General features: G+C 42.0%; 1 protein-coding gene across 17 annotated transcripts in view; it reads left to right on the top strand.

Moving 5' to 3' along the window:
• Window positions 1-17,726, top strand: part of BLTP1 (bridge-like lipid transfer protein family member 1) — a 250,134-nt gene that overhangs the window by 79,986 nt on the left and 152,422 nt on the right. For all 17 annotated transcript variants that reach the window (XM_083174415.1, XM_083174421.1, XM_083174431.1 and 14 more), the window contains exons 20-25: window positions 3,000-3,227; window positions 3,772-3,909; window positions 12,091-12,267; window positions 13,298-13,426; window positions 14,913-15,032; window positions 15,546-15,826. In XM_083174415.1, coding sequence (XP_083030541.1) covers window positions 3,000-3,227; window positions 3,772-3,909; window positions 12,091-12,267; window positions 13,298-13,426; window positions 14,913-15,032; window positions 15,546-15,826 — 1,073 coding nt within the window. The remainder of the gene's footprint in view (window positions 1-2,999; window positions 3,228-3,771; window positions 3,910-12,090; window positions 12,268-13,297; window positions 13,427-14,912; window positions 15,033-15,545; window positions 15,827-17,726) is intronic.

Here is a 17,726-nt window from a genome sequence, read left to right as displayed (position 1 = left end):
TCTTTATTATGAGGAGCTTGCCCTGTGTAATTTGCGTACGAACATGCAGGTCTTTGAATCCTATTCTCTTTTAAAGTTCAGAGTAGTAATAATTTTATTTGCAGTCTGTTTTATGCAATGTGCAAGCTTTATTTAAAACAAAATGTTAGTCACGTACTTCTAAATCTATTTCTACTTTACTCTGCCTACTTTTCTTTTACATTGTAATGTTCTTATTCCTCTCCCCTTCTAGATTGCATTAATAAACCCCTTAATTGACCCTTCAAATTACATCTATTATCGTTCCATTTTGGCACTTTGTTGTGATCTGCGGCATACCACTTAAAGCTGAATTATTTTAAATGTTGTATCCAAAACCTAGCAGAGGATTGGGTGTGGTTTACACAGAAAGCCTCCTTTCTTTGCTGCCTTGTTTCTTTGTTGGAGTCTGGATGGCTGACACAATGTCTAAGTTGACTGTGAATAGGTCGATACCAAAAGGTTGACAAGAATTTTTCAGGATTTATTTAATTTTTTGGACTATCATACTTTACCATCCATATATACTCCTATTAGGAATGGATACAGCATACTATTTGGTGGTTCATGTCCGCTCAGTTTTCAACTGTCAACCAGAAGTGAAAAGCTCATGGCGACCTTTACTATGTCAACCTTTTGTTTGTGTTGACCTTTTTGTCAATGTTATCCTTGTACATGTAAATGTAGACATTGTCTGTGAGCTTTACCTTGCTGATATCGGAGCGGTTTAATCTCTTTCCTGACAAATCAAGAACTTTTTAGAGGCATATTTAAAGTATCTGGGATTTTTTTCCCCATATGTTTTATTTGTTACTGTCATTATTTTTATTTTATTTTTTAATTGACATTTAAAGTTTTTTTTTTATTCTTTTAATCCAAGTAGAATCCTGGATTTGTGTGCCTAGGGTGGAAGAGTTTTTTCTTTTGTTTATTAATAATTTAATATATACACATGATTAAGGCATACAGTAAGTGATCGATTGTGTGGTGGTCGCACTGTGTAATCTGGATCTACATATTGAATAAAAGTGCTAAGAGGCCTCACAAGCTGAACACTGATATTTTTAGTTAGGAGCCTGGTTTTCAGCTTTTCTATAAAGAAAGTAGTTATTTTGCCACTCAATTACAGACTGCGGCTCCTCTGTCTTCATCAAATGGATGTGCGCAGAGCTGTTCACATCTGTTCTTCTGCTCTGCTTTTATCCATACCACTTTCATACAAATATCCATTGTCATTATGAGTGCTCCACTTAGCCCCACCGTTCTGTCCCACACACCTTTACTGAACATTGCATATGTGTAAATGCACCATTGCCGCCAACTTCTGCCTATTCAGCTGCATGTGACATTGTGACTGAGATATGTGTGACTTGGAATCACTGTAGATGTGCTGACTGTTGTTAAGCATGCAGAGCTTTAAAGCACAAAATACCTTTCTGCAAAATGGACTTGTCTACATCTGTCTGCTCTGCATAACCTACTTTAAAAAGCAACTTACTGCATGGGGACTTGTTTAATCAAGGTATTTCATGTATATTATTCTGCCTTTGGGGCATTTTCCACTATCTGTGGGACTAGCATGATGCTTTTAGTTCTGAGTTAATTGGCCAGAACTATTCAATTATGTCCTGCAGTAATCCCCATGGCTAATGCACGGTAAGGCATAGATACTGCTATGTCGTTAGTGCGGGCACTAAGCCAATGACTTACCCCTTAGATTTCTGTGCTTTCTGAGGTGCAAGCAGAAATCCACATTGCGCTATGCAACGCCGTCCTCCCCCCTCCGTCGGCTTCGGGCAGGGGGAAAGCCACTTCGTGTGTATGGACCTTATTTGATTATGCCCCTTTGATTTTAAACTTGTGTGAAATAGTAGCGAGTTCTATAATACGTGTATAGCTACCTGAAAAGCTGTACGTGTTGGAGAACTTAGTAGCACCTTCCACTCACTGCACAGAAATAAACTCATGTCTGTGTAGATATAGTTACAGATAGGCGTAAGCACAATTTATTCATTTTCTGTTCCTTTCTTGTCTTTGGAACTTACTAGATAAAGTTAAGAGAATCCTTTCTTATATTTATAGATTTTTTTATTAAATGTTTAACCAAATATTGTACTCTTTCCATGTTAATCATACATTGTGAGACGCATGGTGGCACAGTGTTTAGCATTGCATAGCACTGAATCATGGGTTACATTTCAACCAGCCTATCTGTGTTAGGTTTGCATGTTCTTCTTGTGTCTGGGTACTCCAATCATGGTGGTAGGTTACTTGGTTTGTGACAAATCATAAACAAAACTGTGTTTGTGTGTGTGTGACTTGTGCTAGGAAATATTCATTGTAGGCACCACTGGAGCCAGGCACTGATGTGAGTGCCCAAATAACTCTGTAAAATACTACATAATGTGCTATCAATATGTTCTAACAAAACAAAGGAGTTGGGAAGCAATTGTAATTTGGCATTTAAAAAAGAAAACAAAAAACTATTAAATCTCATAAATGTAATTTAAAAATACTGAAAACAGGGAATTAAACCCTTCTGTTGTCCCATTTACCTGGTATGGAACTATTCACCACATTCCCTTTTTATGTTGAGAGATTTCTATTCTACCGTATCAGCTGGAATTGTAGTGGATATACATTGAGTCTCTGTGAAAGGAATATTCTGTAGCATCATCTTTGCAGCACAAATTTACAGGGAATTATTATTATTGCCCCACCGGTACATATGATCCGCAAACCTGCAGCTAATGGAATCCCTTGGTTTCGGTCTACCATCAAAAGCCCTACCACCAGTACAGTGCTTAGGCTCAGTGATATCCATCATTTGGTCTTACAATGTATTCCCTTGCTTGGTCCATTCTCTTTTCATTCCCACGTGTAATAAGTACTTGGTATGTTTTATTAGATTTTAATGATGGACATTGTTTATATAGTTATCTGTGTGTTCTCTTACACTCTTTCTTTCTGAACTTTGTTAGGAAAATTACTTTGGAGAAGATGACATGTACACGGACTTTGAAGAAGTCATCTCCAGCCCTGTGTTGTCATTGTCCACATCATCCAGCTCTGGATGGACTTCAGTAGGGATGGAGAACGACAAAAGGGACCGTGATCATGCAGCTAAATCCGTCCATCCACTCACTCTGAGGCCATGGGATATTACTGTATTGCTCAATGTTTACAAAGTCCATGCCAAACTACCAGTAGTAAGTCTGTGGTAACATATTCCTAAACGTTAGCTGATGGAAAGAAAAGACCTGTGTGGGACCACTGCTAATGGAATTGCTTTTGCATTTTTTATTAACACTTGTTATTGAGATGTACGACAGTATCATTCATATTGTGTTGTCTTGCTTGTCTTCACTTTTTTCATAATACCCATTCTTGTATGGATCTATATTCCGAATCTCATAGCTGGTTTAGGTCTGCATTTTCTTTGAGCTCATTTATGTAAAATATTGTAGACTTTGTAATGAGTCTACACAAGGCAACATGATTAGTTCTTAATCATATGTTAAGTTGCATTGTTAGGAATATTGGTTTAGCCCACAATATGGCCACGCCCCTGTACATAGGCGGATGTGTTGTTGCGCTTTCGGTTACTTTTCTTATGACCATACTGTTGTATGGGAATGTGTGAATGCAAAGATTTCGTTTTAGTAATGTCACTTAAATGTTTACTATATCTATGGACTGGCACTGTTCTCCATTTATTTAACTAATATTATTTAATGTATCTTATGTTGACAGCACTGTGGCAATGATGGACCAGAATGTCCAACTGTATTTCTAGAGAGACTCTGCTTTGAGATGAAGAAAACCTACAGAGAGACATTTCTCCAGCTCGTCCTGTCCCCTGTATACATTTTTGTGAATGACAACTATCAGGTATTTACAGGCTGTTTCTAACTATTTTACCAGGATTTTTTTTTTACTATATATTGAGGTATATTATTTGATGCTGGTCTTGGGGGACCGCCTTCTGTCATTTGCTCTGCGTTGGATGGAAACCACGACCGACGATCGAGTCAGAGGTGTGATCTCACATGGATATGCTCTGACGTTATGGCGGTGTCCTCCAGTACAAATTAGCTTAGGGAGGGGAACATGATTTATTACAATTTTAGAATGTTGCATATTTAGCATGAGCATTTAGTAGCGAAAGGGTTACAGCACAAGAATTGTAGTAAGGGTTCACTATGGAATTCATACATTCTAATACAATGAAGCAAGTTTATCTGTACTGTAAAGGGTGGTGTTATGTGGAGCAGTGCTGTGTATTCTTTTTCTACCAGAACACAGCAGAGAATGTGACACTAATTGGCAAAGCATCTTATTATCAACTGTGAATTAAAAATTGGAAAATGTTTTATTCACATTTTAAAAAAAAAAACTAAAAAATTCACACTCAAAATGCAATAAACAATCAATTGTCAAGTTCAGGCCGTTCACGGTATACAGTACACAGATTAAAAACTATACACTTACAAAGCAACCCAATTAGTGCCTTCTAATGCTTTGTGGCCTGGAGATAAAAGTATAGTAGCATCTAGAGACATGCAGGAAAGTAATTATTTGCTGTGAGAGTGGTATCTCTATTAGTCTTTCCTAAATGGGGTCAGTGAAAAAACATTACAAACCCCTTGTTCTCTCAGACAGGGCATTGATTTCTATCTGCTGTAACAATTTCATTGTACTTTTGTAGTTTAAAAGATCATGCTGAAAATGTACTGTATGTAAAATAAGTCCTTATCTGAAAATGCAGTTAAAAGCTAGCAAAGTAAAAAAAGGTTTCTTAATTGAAGCTTTGAGTGCTCTGTGTTGTTCTCCTGATATATATATATATATATATATATATATATATATATATATATATATATATATATATATATATATATATATATATAAATGAACGGGAACTCTCTTCCCCTTTAAAGCTGGGCATACACTACTGTGATTGTTTTTGCAGCAGTGTATGCCCAGCCGATCCCAGTCGGCAGGGTCACATGTGATCCATTACATGCGGTCCTTTATACTTGTGATGGTTCGCATACCCAACAGACAATCATAAATCTGCACGTACAGGACATACACAATTTAATACCACTTTTATACCACCAAGGCGAGTTGCACCCAGGATTTTGGCCTCATCTCCAAGCTGTGTAGACTTTTAGACTGGCGTTGTGACCCGGCATAATGCCGGGAAGGTGATGTCACCGCATGCGGGGCCTAAACGGGGCTGGGAGATGAGAGTATCTCTCAGCTCCAGCTTTTCCATTGCAGTGAATGGGTCCCGGGTCCCGGGTCACATCGACCTGGGTTACCCGTTAACACTGCACTGAACTTGTGTTTAGCCCTGAGTGCTTGCTGGGTGGATGACCTTTTACACCGCCTGCAGACCAGGGATTTTGCATGCTCCTGTGCAATAGCCCAGGTCTGCAGGGCTGGTATAAAAGCAGTGACGTGCGGTGAGGTTAGTGGTTGGTGAGGCACTGGCTTGGTGGAGCGAGCGACAACGGGGTCTGTGGGGAGCGTTGGGTCCGGGTTGCTTCTGCGCTGACAGGCAGGTGCAGGAGCTGCCTGTCTGCAGAGACCGGCAGAGCAGCTCCTGCTTGACAGCGCAGAAGCAACCCAGACGCAGTGCTTGCCACAGACCCCGCCGTTGCTCACTCCACCAAGGCACCACAGGGTCTGCCCATTTGTCTACCCACATACCTCTTTTCCTTAAAAGAACACTTGTGGCCAAATGTACTAGCCAGAGTTCAGTGGCTGTGTGGGCTGTGTGGGATGCCGGCTGAAGTCTGAGGTTTTTTTTTAAAAGGCAATCATGGTTTTTCCTTGTAAATGTCTGCCTCTTTAAAACAACCTCTGAGTTCAGCCGGCATCTCAAACAGCCACTGAACTCCAGCTAGTACATTTGGCCCATATACTTTAATTTAGTTAGAAACTTTCAATAAAAGCACACTTATTTTACAGAAACACACAGATACAGGCACACCTATCACTTTACACATACACACACCTCTATCACTTTACACAAACCTCTGTCACTGTACACAAAATCACACGTCTGTTATGCTGCTTTCCCACTGCCAAACCTGCTTTGACCCGTTTTTTCAAACTGTTCTTTAAACGGGTCAAAGCAGGTTTAACCCCTTTCCCACTGCATGTAGTAAACGGTATATTACTGGTTAATTACCGGTTTTGTACCTTTCACACTGAACCCCTTGTGAAAGCTACAAAACGGTAATTAACCAGTAATATACCCCCCCTCCCCTGTGCCCACCCTCCCCTGATACTTACCTGCGTGGGGGATCCGGGCAGCGGGGTTCACGCTCTTCTGGGGAGGCATCTGGTCCGGCATGGGCACAGTACTTGGGGTCCCTCAGGATGCTGGGCAGTGGGGACGCTCCGGGGACCATCCCACATGTACACGGTGCTGTGGGTGCTGGTGGTGCAGCAGGGTCATTTCGCGGTCCATTCGGGGTCCATAAGGCGTTGGGGCAGTCCCTGCAGCTGATGGGAACTAATAGTTCCCACTATGCGCATGTCTACTGAGCGCCGTGCATATCAATTAGCCGCTAATTACATATGCGCATATGTAATTAGCGGCTCATTGATATGCACGGTACTCATTAGATATGCGCATATTAGTTCTATTAGTTCCCATCAGCTGCAGGGACTGCCCCGACGCCGTATGGACACCGAATGGACCGCAAAATGACCCTGCTGCACCACCAGCACCGTGTACATGTGAGATGGTCCCCAGAGCGTCCCCACTGCCCAGCATCCTGAGGGACCCGAATTACAGTGTGCCCATGCCGGACTGACAGGGAGGGGTACTGTCAGTCAGGCTGACAGTACCCCTCCCCGACACCACCTCCCGGCGCACTTACCGATCCTGGTGCTTTGGTAGGGCTGCTGTGCACTCCTGTTTCTTTATTGCAGGCGGGAGGAGCGGCTAACTGAGCAGCCAGCGCCGGGGATGTGTAAGTTGCTGCCGTGCGCTGATGCTGCCGACCCCGCCGGCGGGGAGACGGGGATGGGAGGGAGCAGCAGCCGCAGACAGACAGGGCAGTGCCCTGCCTCTGCTATGGCAGGGCTCCGCTTGGTGCAGGGGGATCCTTGCTGTGCCCACGCCCCCCCCCCCCCCCCCCCAAATGACAGGGTGGCCTGGACCAATAGCAAGTGCACCCCCTGCACCCTTTATCGTTACAAGCGGCACCTATAGAAGAGCCTCGGCGATAGTGAGGGACGTGCTTTCTGCCTGTATGAAAGCACGCCCCTGTCACTGAGGAGGTGCCACTGTCCCCAATCACATCTGCCGCAGTGACAGGGGCGTGCTTTCATGTAGGCAGAAAGCACATCCTTTTCACTGAGGCACCGCTATAGGTGCCGTATATGCACCTTTTTTTAATGGGCTTTTGCAGCCGGGTGCTCAGCCCCTCCCACTGCCCTCTCCCTGTCTCTAATACTATACTACAGACAGCGGGAGGCACCGCACTTGGTGCCTCCTAAACTAATAAAAATAAAGAAAAATGGAGTAAAAATGATTATTATAATAATAATACAAAGCATATACTTATTTTTTGTATTATTTTATTATATTAATCATTAATGACAGGGGAGGCACTGCCTCACCTGCCTCCCCTGACTGCACGTCCCTGTATAAAAGTGGTAATAGAAATAAGCTTGATAATGAAATATAGAGTGTTTTAAGCAAAACATTTACAAAACTTACTGCAAATGCTGCAGAACACCCTGTATTCATCACAAGTGTGATAATAACACAATTAACAGAACTTTCATACAATGTAGTATGCCACTATATCAGAGGAAACAATAATATAATTAATTTTGTGTCCACTTGGGTGCACAGGAGGCATTACAGTGGGTATAGGCTAGATGAAGAGGCAAGCACCAAAAGGTTAATTTTGAATTCCTTCAAGGCCTAGTCTCCTGTCCCATATACTCCACTCCCAGCCCCGTCAGATTTCTTTTGGTGTCTCAGTAGGAGCAGGCATCTTTTTTTAAAGGGGGGCTGCTTTTCAGCCCCGATTTTGATTTTGTTTTGCAACTACAGTATGAGCAGCAGTGTAATGGATACATAGTGTCCTGCATGACCGCTCTGACACTTGGGGCCTCAGACGTCAGCACTGAGGAGCGGGTCAGTGATGTCTGTCTGTAGTGTGGGACTCCTACTGTTCCCTTACACCTCATTTATCACAAATTCTGTATTCTATGCATGTTTGGATATAGTACTGTGCCAGAGACGACATATAATCCAAGGGGAAGAAGGCGCCTGCTCCTGAGCCTCACACTTGTCGGGTATGTCTCAATTTTCTCTCTTCACAGGATCTGGTGGATGCCACCTCTGCAAAGTTTGCGTCTCCGCTCCTCCACTAGAGTCCCCTAATACTGCAGTACCCCCACCAGAGCTGGCCTGGTTGGCCACATTGACGCAGGTAATGGAGCAATTTGTTGATCGCTCTGCTGCCCCACCATCTACCCCTCCGGTGATGGTATCCCCTAGCACTACTATAGGGGCTGCAGGCCCGGCTTATGGTAGAACCGCCATGGATGCACTCCCTTGCACAATCTGTTCATAGCTTGTAGCAGTTCTCTGTTTCTGTGCAGCAGCTCCTGGAATTGAACGGGTGTCCCATGCACCCTCACGCCTTGCGTGAAAGCTCTACTCCTGCCTCAGAAGGGTATTCTGTGCCATAGTCTCTCTCTGACCAGTAGGATAGTGGAGTCTAATTTTTTCCCCACTGTTCAGTTACTGCTACAGTCCGATAACATGGCGGTGGTTGCTTACATCAACTGCCAGGGGGGGGGGGGGGGAACATGCAGTCTGGGTGAAATGCAGGTGATCAACAGGATTTTTCACTGAGTGGAATGACAATTGGGAAGTAGACTCTCAGTCATCACATGCTGGTCACACGGTGAGGTCTTCTGGACATAGACCTCATGGCATCTTGTCACAATTGAGAACTGCCAAGATACGTCTCTCAAACTCCATACCCAATGCATTCCTGGTGTTACCTCTCACGGCCCTGGGGACCTTTTCCTCATTTTTCCAAGCTACTCAGGATAATTCGGAAGTTCAAATGGAAAGGTGGCACAATAATCATGGTGGGTGCAGATTGGCCATGTTGCTTGTGGTACACAAACCCCTCACTCTATCGATCAATGCGCTCTGGCAGCTCACAAGCTGTACAGATTTTTTGTCCTGGGGTCCCTGTCGGCATCACGACTCAGTTGCCCTGCTTTGGCTTCTGAGACATTCTGAGAATGCAGGGGTTTTCTTGACTGGTCATCAGGACTATTCCATGAGCCAGGAAGACTTCCTCTGCCAGAATCTATCATAGAGTGTGGAAGACCTACTTATCATGGTGTGGATCCAGCGGCCTTAGCCCTAGCATTTCCTGGTTGTTGGTATCCTTCAATTGTTTAGATTGTCCACCCTTAAGGTTCTTTCTGTTCTTTTTCTGCCTTGCTGGTCTTCAAGATGTTTCTCCAAGGAGTCTTTCATGTCCAGCCTCCTTTTGTGGCTTGCTTGGGACCGCTCTCTTGTACTTTGAGCCCTCAAAGCAGCTCCCTTTTGAACCATTGGATTTGGTTGACCTTCATTGGCTTTCGTGGAGGATACTGTTTCTAATAGCCATTTCCTCTGCTTGGAGAGTCTCAGATCTTAGTGCCTTGTCTTGGTGCTCACTCTTACTGGTGTTCCATTTGGACAGAGAAGTCCTCCGTACTAGCTTGGGTTTCCTATCAAAGTTTGCCTCATGTTTTCATCTGATCCATGAGATTATTGTTACGGTTAGGCACGATGGGCCTCAAGGGGAGGCCCCCTTGGACCTTGTGCAGGCTCCTTGCATCTATGTTGACTGGACTAGGGATAACTGCAGATGTTATTCCCTGTTTGTGTTGATGGATTCTTATTAACGGGCTGGATGGCTTCTAAGCAGACCTTGGCAAGGTGGCTCTGACAGTTCACCATTCCTACCCCTGCAGGAGTTATGGCTCATTCTGCTCAGGTTGTTTATGCTTCTATGGCAGACTGTAAAACCTCCTCTGCCCCCTAGTGGATGAAAAAGAAAACAGGATTTATGGTCTTCATTTTAATTGCTTTTCTGTGAGTCCAAAGGGGGCACAAGATGCCCACCCTGATGCGCACCGGTCTTGCGGGAATATTTTTCCATGATAGTGGTGTGTGGTCATTTTCTCTCCCGGTGTTCCTGGAGTTTCCTGAATGATGAGTTCGTTCTTCCTTCCTTCCTTCCTTCCTTCCTTCCTTCCTTCCTTCCTTCCTTCCTTCCTTCCTTCCTTCCTTCCTTCCTTCCTTCGCTCCTGCCTTGGGCCTTTTACTAAAACTAGCGGGGTTGGGGGTGGGGTATAGGGGACTGTAAGACTAAGGCCTTATGTATGGGAATTTAAAATGTACTTTTTTGGTGCATACCTCCAGCCAGCCTATATCCACTGTAATGCCTTCTGTGGACTCAAAGAAAAGGATGAACCCTATTTTTGCTTATACTATGTGGGACATTTTCTAAATAATTGTAGGTTTTAAATTACTATTGACTTACTGATGTATTATGTTTACATTAGTTTTGTTGAAATTCCCACTCTGATTGATGTTACATTTAGTGATGCTTCAGGTGTATAGTTTTCTTGCCTTTAATCAGTTCTTTGTGTTGTGTGACACATATAGCTTATGGAATTCTTTTGTACTAAGAGTATCGGTATTTCAGATTAATTGATGTTTCCGTTGCAGCTCCAAGTTAGAAGCTGTGCTGTCATCATATGTCCATTCTACTTAATAATGATAATAGATTATTCACACTGATTGGTCTTAAATGTGATGGATTAACTGATCTTGGGCCAAAATGTACTGTAATTATCACACACAGATGCACTCATGCACATAGCTTTAATGCACAACACTCTGTGTCAGGAGGATGTGACCACAATATAAAAAAAAAATTAAACTGTGCAAACGACTAGTACACTGCAAATGGAATTCTATGAAAAATTAGGAAATGTTGCTTATTATTATTATTATTTCATTTATAAGGCACCACAAGTGTTTCGCAGTGCCGTACATAAATAACAAAAATAGAGTACAAATAAAGAGCGCCACAGTTCAATACACATTACAGATTAAATATAAATAGTGAGGACTCAATCAACATACTATAAGAGGCTTGAGGCCAATGATGGAGATGAGTATGCAGACGAAGATGGTCACTGAGTGTTTGCGTATAGGAAAGCTGTGAGTGAAATGTGAAGAGAAGAGGGCTTTAACAGGAGGGAAGAGGGCCTAAAATATGCTTATACATATTGCAGGCCAAGTGCATCAAAGTCTTCCCAGTACTACACTGTCCCTCAAAAATGTAAACCTGAAATGTGGTCTGCCTCCTTCTACACTAGATATCACATGTTTTTTTTTTTTTTTATAAACTTTTTATTGAGACATTGTATACATAAAAGAGGTATTATACAATAAACATTGTACAGTATTTGATATATAATACATTTTTGAACAATGTACAAGAGTCTGGTGTCATAAATCCAACCGTCATAACTTTTATATAAACAGATTTGGCCATCTATCTGTTATATGCCGTAGTCAAGTATCAATCAAGAGGGACAGGGGGGTCTTGGGCAGCCATCCTAGTGAGGTACCATGTGGTCGATTTTAAACTTGCATGTATCATTTTTCTTGTATTAGGCGGTAGGGTGGGTATGTAGGAGTCCCACAGAAGGAAAAACTTTTCTACATATTTGTTTCTGTTGACAATAGATATCACATGTTAAGCACAAGCTATACCAGTGGTTCACCCTCCCTAAGATACCATAACAGTCTATGTATTAAGACCTGGACAGAGATAAGGTACCAGACAACCAGCTCCTGTGTGTCATTTTAAAAACACAGCCTTTAACATGGCAGTTAGGAGCTGATTGGCTTGTACTATACCTCTGTCCACTTTGTTGCTCTCCAATGCTTAATAAATAGACCATTATGTCACATCTTGTGTTGTTAAATAGTCTTTATGTTCCCTGCAGAGGCCGTCAGTAGATGGGATGCTCCGAGAAGGGCACATCAGCCTCTCTGGATTACAGCTCCGCGCACATGCAATGTTCTCTGCAGAAGGCCTACCTTTAGGTACTGATACACTGGAGTATGCGTGGCTGATTGATGTGCAGGCTTGTTCTCTTACTGCGATGGTCACTGCACCGCAAGTAAGTACACTTATTATCTGTAACTGTCTTGTTCAGATTTATTTTTTCACTGATGTAGCACATGTCCGCATCTTAAATTAAAGAGCAATTAGTCTGTAATAGCAAACCTCTCATGAAAAGGTTCGAGCTATCCTTATATTTGTATATTATGTACAGAATGGAGTACTCAATATTGGTTCAGTGCTTTTTCAGCAGAATTTGTCTGTAATCATTGTGATGCTTTCCAAGGGGAAAGCCGTTTCTGTCATGCTTATTTGGGGGGAAAACATTTCTAATCGTAAAGACCGAAATATAAATATGAAATAGTCTGCCTGCTTGAACCTATGAATAATCTGTTCTGGAGCGATAGCCTTTTGTTTGCAATACAAATGGACTTAAGGTTTAATTATTATTTCCTTCTAGTTTGTTTGCATAGTGCATTTTAATGGGTCTAAATGAAATTGTGCAATAAAAAAGCATTCTGCCAAAGGAAAAGAACATGTTTAGGTTCAATCAAGTAATAGCTTCACATGCCCCGTTCTGCTTTATAAAGATTCCAGCCTTGCTGATGGAATATTGAATATCGTATAAGCAGACAGAGCCAGCTAATTAAATGGTGCTGCAGAAATATCACAGCTGTGCACTTTTTCCTCAAATTGACTGAAAGAAAATGAAAATAGATTTAGGAGTATATGGGATGGGGAAAAGTAACCCACCTTATCTTATTAATTGCAAGTTTTGCATTGGGTGGTCCAACTAATGTTGATACAAAGGAAATATAAAACGGAGGACTATTAAGAATCAGGGATATATTTGTAGCCTAGCTACATCCAGTGTACCTGATGTTAACAAATGATGTGAGCTGTTAACGTGGGCTGAGTTAGAATGTATAACAATGTGTTCTAACAGAAGGAGTAGATTAAATAACCGCAACAATAAATGTCCTTGTAATTGGCAAGCTGTGCCAGTATGTTCTTGGGTTTTGTAGTATTGTCATTACTGATTATGTTTATGTAGTCCTTACTATATTAGTAACCTATTGTCTTTGCAGCTGGCATGCCTGCTGGACTGGGGGCAGACCTTTGTGTACCATGTCATGTGTAATGAGTTCCAGATGGAGAGGCCGAAATCTGTGGTGATCTGCCAGCACGGTATTGATCGGCGGTTCTGTAATGCTAAGGTTGGTATGCTTTATAATTTCTAGGGCTTTTTTAATGTCCTTTAATGAACTGGTGTGGTTGAAAAATATGATATGATAGTTTTCTTTTTCTTATTTTACTTGCTATGTTTTGGGTATGGATTAAGAAGACATATCTGTTAAAATATAAGCAAAGAAGCACAGCAGGTGGTGATGGCTGTCAATCCATAAATTTGATTAAGGCCACAAAGACAAATTCCTTAGGGCTTGTTGGCAGAAGCATACAGTATGTTCTCTTTCCCTCTGTTCTTCCTTAATCTATGATTTAGGGAGATAAATCGAAATGAATAATAATCAGCTCTAGACTTTATTGATCCCTATAAGGACACACATTTTATGTTCACTTGGTCAAAAAGTGTAACTCAGACCTCTGAACAAAACAAAAGAAGTTTTGATGTTGAAAAACTTCATTCATATTGATTTCATCCATATATGTATTGCTGCTAATAACCACTCCACTATATAATGATCTTTTCACTTGCTGATGGTTTTAGGTTAAATGTTACCCAAGATCTGGGTACTTTGGGCAGTATTCAATGTGAAATTTTCTCCGTGCATGGTGAGAGATTTTTTCTCTCGCCATGCACTCTCCGTGTTCCGGAGCCTCCTGCTCCCCCTATTCAACGTGTTAAAGACTCGCCGCCACTCGCGGCGAGTCTTAACCCCTGCAGCGGACGAGCGTCCGCGGCAGGGAGCTGTCAGGGAGCCGGGGGACGTAGCAGCCAAGAGAGATTAAAGTCTCTCTTGGCTGCTGCAGGGGATATGGGGAGGGGAGCAGGGCTCCCCTGGACCCAGGCAGCACAGGCTGCCCCCCCTATAGCCAGCGGGGGACCCAGTATTCACTGTACCCGAACGTGCATCGGGTGCAGTGAATATATGAATATCTAATGAGCGGCTCGAGCGCTCCGGCCCCCTGCTGGCTGCACTGTGTAAAAAAAAAAATGTAAAAAAATATTTTTTTTAAAATTAAATATATATTCATGTGCTATAGGCACATGAATAAAAATAACATGGCCCTTCACAGAAAAAAAAACCTGATTTTTTGACACCAAAATTAAAAAAAACACCCTTTTAGTTTAAAAGTTCACATTCCTGCTCTCCATCAAAAGATGGAGAATTTCTACACGGAGAGAGACGGCGAGAATCACTTAGAAAGACGGAGAATATTTCACATTGAATAGGGTGGCTCGCCTTTGGAGAAAAAAACCTCTCTCCACCGCGTGAAAAGCACAAACTCTCCAGAAATCACAGCGAATTTTTCTCATTGAATACTGCCCTTTGTCTGTAAATTTTTTTAAATGTTAACAAAAATGGGGATTCTTTTGCTGACATAAGAGTTAGGAAGGGACATTAACAACTTAAGGTCCAAGTGAAATACCTGCCATATTATAAACAAGATATGTGGTGCGTAATGGTTTAGTCATATATCTCCTATATTTAACATTGCTTCTTGGTTTTGTCCACAAAGCTGAGCTGTTACCCAGGGCCGTGTCTACCAGCCGATGATCTGAAATATCGAATGACTCGTCTTTCAGTTGATGGGGCAGATATTTACTTTGTGGAACATGGCTGTGCTACAAACATTAAAGTACGTATTTATAAACATATTTAAATCATTTGATTGCAAAAGCCATTACAAATTCTTATGAACAAGTTTGTACGTAAATATGTCCTAAAGTTTTACCGGCTGTGGGCAGAAAAATTGTTACAGGTTACATTGTATAAAGACCATAATTCTTATTCTTATTGATTTAGTATGGATACGGAGTGCGTAAAAGGTTTCATAGTTTTAGGGTAGGAACTAAATCTCTGTATATTGTGGAACTGCAGCTGTACAGTTGTGAGAAGCCATCATTTGAGACTGTACACTGGTTCTCTAGTGATGTATTTGGAATGTGCAGTACAGTAGGTCACTGATAGAGTATTAAATAGGATTGGTGATTAGCATCCGCTTTAAGGAGGCTTTAGTAATAAAAAAATAAATAAACCAACTGGATTTCTTTTGAGCTCTTAATTTTATATATTTGGCAATGCATTTCCGGTGTGCCTTTTTAGGTAGTATATTATTTCCCCATTTTATTTCTCTGCGATCTTTTTTCAGATGGGTGCTATTCGACTTGCAAATTGCAATCTCCATAATCAAGCTGTAGGTGAAGGCATAAGTGCAGCTATTCAGGATGTGCAGCTGAGACAGTACATTGAGCAGTTGGACAGTAGCAGATCGGGACTCCAGCCTGCAGTATTGCGCAGAGCCTACTGGCTGGAAACAGGCTCTTTGATGTTAGGACTAATCACAGCAGATGTAGCACTAGCTGCTGATCATTCGTCCAAACATGAGGTGCAAAGGCATTTTTTAGAAACTCATGACAATAGGACTAAAAGGTAAGTGGCAATTGCTTTAGGCCTGCACATTTTATGTTATTTGTGCAGCGAAGTTGGGGACACTGGACTGTGTAATTGCATTTTGTGCTGAAGTTTTGTGCTTAAACTACTGTAACCTTAATACTCTGGCTTCTACCCTTTGCAACCCCATAATGCAAATCTTTTGCAGCCCTTCTTCTGATTACTTTATGTATTTTTCTTGTAATACTGTGTTTTTCAGCTTTGTTTAGAAATAGGTGTATTTACATAGTAAGCGCAGTGGCTGCAGGGAGCGGTTTTCAGCTTGCCAAGGGCAATTCTCTTTATAGAAGTGTGCTAGACACAAACTGGGCATACAAAGTGCTTTACCCTAACATAGGGAGTATAGTAGAGTGGGGGCACAGTTTGTATTTGCTGAACTTCCCTACTCATGACTGCAGCTGTAGTAAAGAAATGTTTACTGCATAATAGACAGGGTTGCCTACCCTCCCGGAATGGCCTGGAGGGTCCAGAAAATCGGGTCCCCTCCCGGCCTTCCCAAAAGGGGGGCAGCCCTCCTGCATTTCCCTCAATCTCCCGCGAGTGACCTGTGTGTTTGTTTCTTGCATCTGGGGATTTGTTCCCCCTGTGTCTGGTATACATAATCTGGCCAATATTGATTCTTTGCAGATTTAACACCCAGGGCCAGATTCTCTAAGCTTCAAAAGTGATAAATTGAGAGTGATGAACAGCCAGCCAATGAGCTCCTGTCTGACATTTTTCAAACACACTCTGTGGCATGGCAGGTAGGAGCTGATTGGCTGGCTGTTTATCACCCTCCATTTTATCACTTTTTAAGTTTAGAGAATCTGGCCCCTAGTGTTGGGTTAATAATTTTGGCAAGGTTATAATACTCTTCCCCTTTTTGCAATAATATCCGATCATTATTAATTCCAGGGCCTACCATTCTGTATAGCCACGCTCAACTTGTTTGTACCAAGATTGTCAGTGATGGCGATCTTGCTGGACAAAGAAGGTATCCCAATCATACCTTATTTAAACAATCTGCTCAGAAATTCAACTTAACAAAATTTGATTTCTTCAGAATCATGTCTGGAGTCTGAATTTCAGGTTTTCACCTAATACCTTGTCTGCACCTTCAGTTTGTGGAGATGTTCTTCGACACCTGACCCTGCAGAACTTGATCATGACTGTACAGTCAGTTCCTTGTCCGTTGATCTTGTTGTGCATGAAATTGTTGGGCACACTGGTCTCCACCTTTTGAGGACATTGTATGCTGGTTTCCACTCTCTCTGGAATTCCAGTGAGAAATTCTCCTAAATTGGATAGGATACTCAGCATTCTACTCCAGTTTCTCATTCTGCTCTACAGCAGTTGTCCATCTATCCAGAGGTTTTCCAACAGTTTGGAAGTGGGGCTTAAGGCATTTGGATCTCATGGCCTTTTGTCACAACTTCGGTTTCCCACAGTTTTGTGCGTGATCCAGAAACCCACTGGCTTTTTGCAGTATATTCCATGACTGCTCTGTTGGATTTTTAACTAGCCTATTGATTTCCACTGTCCCCAAGATTGCCTTGCATCAAGATTGAAGCGCATCTAGGATCAACAGGTGTCCAAAACTTTGTCCAGACCTGCTACATCAAAGTACGTGTCTAACGAGGACCTTCCTTGGTTGGCCATTATAGCTTGGCTTTTGAGACTGAGGTTTTCTTGGTAGTTTGAACTATACTGTCCATCACACAATTACAACAGAAGAGGGAGTATAGAAATTCTACATCTTATGATGTCAACAGAAAAGGGTTAATTCCGCAAAGGTTCGGCGTTCTCACTTTTTTGTAGACTGGTTTAAAACTTTGATCACTTGACAGTACAGATTTCAATTCTATCCGTTTTTTTCCAGAAGCATTTGGCTCTTCTTCCA

The sequence above is a fragment of the Crinia signifera genome, chromosome 1 (assembly GCF_055691185.1).
Source record: "Crinia signifera chromosome 1, ASM5569118v1, whole genome shotgun sequence".
NCBI lineage: Eukaryota > Metazoa > Chordata > Amphibia > Anura > Myobatrachidae > Crinia > Crinia signifera.
The sequence above is the reverse complement of the archived record's forward strand: the minus strand, read 5'-3'. Positions and strand labels throughout refer to the sequence as shown.